Raw genomic sequence first — 3910 nt, forward strand, 5'->3', positions numbered from 1 at the left:
TTCGTTGGCTTCAAAGTCCTTCAGATGCAAAGGCAATAGGATTTAGAAGAGTTTTTGTTTCAAATAGAACTAACGCATTTATGTTCGCAGTATATTTTTCATGGGCAGTATGAAGGTCCTGGTGGTCTAATAGACAAATTTGACGAAATGAGAATCTTTACAGTTCGTTCAGACGAAAGTCTTGAGAAAACTCTAGATGACTTTCAAACTCAAATGAACAAATATTATTGGGAATTTAAGAAAAATACGACTCTTTACTAAATGGAACATACTATCTGAAACTAGAATATGACAAGATGAACTCCACCGTTTCATTTCAAAAGATTGAAATTAACCCTCCAAGAGATACAGAGTTTTTATTTTGGGAAGTAGACAAACGTTCTTGGGCACAATTTCTTCGGTTACTAAACCAGAACGAACTTACCACCAGATGGTCCATTTAAATTTATACTTCCACCAGCAGATTTGATGGTTTATAGAAACGTGTTTGACCCTCAAAATGTATGTGTCATGCAAGTTTCAGTTCAAGCAACAATAGTTTTTCTATGTATTGGTAAGGACCTTTATGACTTTGCTTCTAAATTCTACCGAACCACTAGTAACAGTTTCTCTGACTTTCAAGTTTGGTTCACAACAAATGGTGTGCAACATATTATTCCATTGTACTATGACTTTTATCTCGAATTGTCTTTCATATATAACTACGGAAAAGTGCTGAAAAAGTATTGAATGTGAAGATATTAGAAAATAACATTTTTTCTAACATCGTAGAAAACTCATGAAAACAATTTATTTTTGACACTTTCACAAAAAACATAAAAAAGTGAGTTAAAATGAGATGTTTACTGAACTGGTTGGATGTCGCCTTCTGAGGTTATGTAGAACGGCTGACCCGAGAAGTGGAACAGTGCTCTGAGAATTTGTATAATTCGTGGAATTGGACTCTCTCTGTTTGGAAGTTGTATCCATGGGCGCTTTGCAAAGAACTTGAGAAGAGCTTCTTTCTTTGCTTGCTTTATGTCGTCGAAAGGAGTGCCTTCTGGTACCTCAATTGGAATTCCAGTCGAAATCTCGAGCTGAAGTGTAGACTTTCCCGTTATCCAACCGTTAACAAGCTTGCCTTTTACATTCTGCCTGAGGAAGTCTTTAACAAGCTCGTTAAGTTCAATGAGGTAAATTGCCTCGTCAGTAGGTTCGACCTCGACCATTGCTACTGTCAGTAAAAGTACTGCTACTGTCAGAAAAAGTACTGCTACTGTCAGTAAAAGTACTGCTACTGTCAGTAAAAGTACTGCTACTGTCAGTAAAAGTACTGCTACTGTCAGTAAAAAGGAAAATTTGAGAGGGTTTTCGACGATAAAGTACTGCTACTGTCAGTAAAAGTACTGCTACTGTCAGTAAAAGTACTGCTACTGTCAGTAAAAGTACTGCTACTGTCAGTAAAAGTACTGCTACTGTCAGTAAAAGTACTGCTACTGTCAGTAAAAGTACTGCTACTGTCAGTAAAAGTACTGCTACTGTCAGTAAAAGTACTGCTACTGTCAGTAAAAGTACTGCTACTGTCAGTAAAAGTACTGCTAGTAGCAGAGATTTTTATCGTTGTGGTCCGACGGTTAAGCCACAAACGGATGACTGACGTCCCACCAACCGAGTCCATTCCCAAACCAGAGGAACCTAAAGAACCACAACAGTCTCCTCAGCAACTTCAGTTCCAGCAAGTACCTCCGAATTACTACCAATTTCCACCTCAAGGTTACTACCCACCACAAGGCTTCCCGAACTACCCTCCTCAGCCTATGCCTTACTTCCCCAACCCTTGGTTGTTCCAGCAAGCTCCACCCCAGCAATTCCAATTCCAATCTCAATCGAAGAGAGACCAAGACTTCGAAGAAGGTCTGAACCGCTTACGCAAAGAGTATGCTACAGCTCCAATTGAGAGAAAGTTGTTCCCGGACCAAAAAATATAATTTAGGTGAAGAGGTGAGATTTCACCTCTTTTTTCACCTGTTTTTTCACCCTCTTGAATTTTCATGAATTTTATATATTAATGTTTTCGTTAAGCCACTTTGTGCCGTCAGTCAGTCAGTCAGTTTAGGAAAGACTTTAGAAAGTTGTTGGAAAATAAGTCCTGGGAAGAGTATTATAAGGCATTTTGTGAAGAATATAGCAACCACCGGAATTCGGACTGTTGCTTTTTATACAAAATTCATGCAGGAAATTCTTGAGTTTTGGTTGAAAGAATACGGTGGAGCCAAAAGTGGCTCAACCTCAAAACAAGCATTTTATGAGCTTACTAAGGGCGTTATAAATGAATTCAAAGGTATTTACATACATCCTGACCTCGTTCATTTTGTTGCTGAATTCAGCAAAAATAATGTTTAGGGTAGATGGTTAGATCTAACCTCATTTCTACCCTCTTGAATTTTCATGAATTTTCATGAATTTTCATGAATTTTATATATTAATGTTTTCGTTAAGCCACTTTGTGCCGTCAGTCAGTCAATGAAATTTACACCAAAAATAATGTTTAGGTGAAGAGGTGAAATCTCACCTCTTTTTTCACCTGTTTTTTCACCCTCATGAATTTTCATGAATTTCCTTAAGATAGAAAAAATAAAGTTAGTTTTATTTTTATTTATTTTTTTATTTTGTATAAAAGATATGATTTCAACAATCGGCACAACAACAATTCAAACAACTACAGCACCAAACTCGTTAGTCATGAATCCTACGTCAATGTTGGTAGAGATGAAAAGCTTTATTCCTTCTTCATATACTTTTGAAACAGAAATCCAGAAGATAAAGCAAGAACTTTTAACAAGTAATTTAGACTGTAGTGCGAAAGATGAAACAAATGAACAGTATCTTTATGAAATGGAGGACCTCATCGACCATTTGCCTAAACTACCTGAAATTCATCAGCAAAAACTAACTATTCCTGAATTCGACGAAATTGAAGTCAAAGCAACTGACTCAGTAGAAATTAAGAAATTCATACGTAAAGTAAATTATGAATTCCTTGGTTTTCATTGCAACCATAAAGTTATGGACAAAGATTGCGACATGGTATATAAGAACATCTCTGACATATATAAATCTGGGGAGTTTAAGACATACGACAACTTTGTTTCATTAGTTGCAAAATGTGTATGGCAGATAAGAGATAAAGACAGAAGAGGTAAGGTATGGAATGAACAGATAAAACCAACTGCTTCAGATTTAAAGAAAGCCATTGACGCCTTAGTTGTTCTAGCTGGTAATGTTTCAATGTATAACGCAAAAACGATGCCGCAATGTTCAAAATGTAAGGCAGCAATAAGAAAATATAACTACTCAGTCAAAGAGATAGAAAGAATGCGAAACGACTATGCAGACTTAAAGAAAGAAGCAGAAAAGCCAGCAGAAAATTAAATGGACATGTTAGCATTTCTGAACAAAAACTATCCAACTGCTGACGATTTCCTTCTATCTGACGTCAAGAAGAAGTATAAAGAAACCTTCGGCATTGTTAAAACATTCGATGTACTAAAAGAAGAAATAGAAGAATAGAAGCTACGAAATTGTTTAGGATTTCAAATATACATCGTACAATTCATGTAAAACGCTTGTGAAAAAAGAGGTGAAATCTCACCTCTTCACCTAAAATATATTTTTATTGAATTCAGCACAAAATTCTGAGTAAAATAATTTTTAGGGCATGTGTCAAACCGTTGAGTTTTCACAAATTTTAAAAAATAACATTTACCATGTAAAACGCTTGTGAAAAAAGAGGTGAAAAAACAGGTGAAAAAAGAGGTGAAATCTCACCTCTTCACCTAAATTATATTTTTGCTGAAAAATGACTAAATTTCATGAATTTTCATAAAAGATAAAAATAAAGTTAGTTTTTATTTTTTCTAATTTTTTATCT

General features: G+C 35.5%; 2 protein-coding genes and 1 pseudogene across 3 annotated transcripts, besides 1 other annotated feature; 2 read left to right on the forward strand and 1 right to left on the reverse strand.

Annotated features, from left to right (window-relative positions):
• Positions 1 to 842: 842 nt before the first annotated feature.
• Positions 843 to 1007, reverse strand: TVAGG3_1032190 (uncharacterized protein; the record flags this gene model as incomplete). The annotated part of the gene is made up of 1 exon (XM_051255212.1): positions 843 to 1007. A coding segment is annotated over one exon (165 nt), but the record flags the coding sequence as incomplete, so codon positions are not given.
• Positions 1008 to 1628: 621 nt separating this feature from the next.
• TVAGG3_1032200 (uncharacterized protein) lies at positions 1629 to 1967 on the forward strand (the record flags this gene model as incomplete). Its single annotated transcript, XM_051255213.1, has 1 exon — positions 1629 to 1967. The coding sequence occupies one exon, from the start codon at positions 1629 to 1631 to the stop codon at positions 1965 to 1967; it is 339 nt and encodes a 112-aa protein (XP_051080787.1).
• Positions 1968 to 2512: 545 nt separating this feature from the next.
• Positions 2513 to 3910: part of a mobile genetic element that runs on past the window's edge.
• Positions 2662 to 3549, forward strand: TVAGG3_1032220 (annotated as a pseudogene). Its single transcript has one exon. A coding segment is annotated over exon 1 (888 nt).

Source organism: Trichomonas vaginalis, chromosome I (assembly GCF_026262505.1).
Source record: "Trichomonas vaginalis G3 chromosome I, whole genome shotgun sequence".
Taxonomy (NCBI): domain Eukaryota; phylum Parabasalia; order Trichomonadida; family Trichomonadidae; genus Trichomonas; species Trichomonas vaginalis.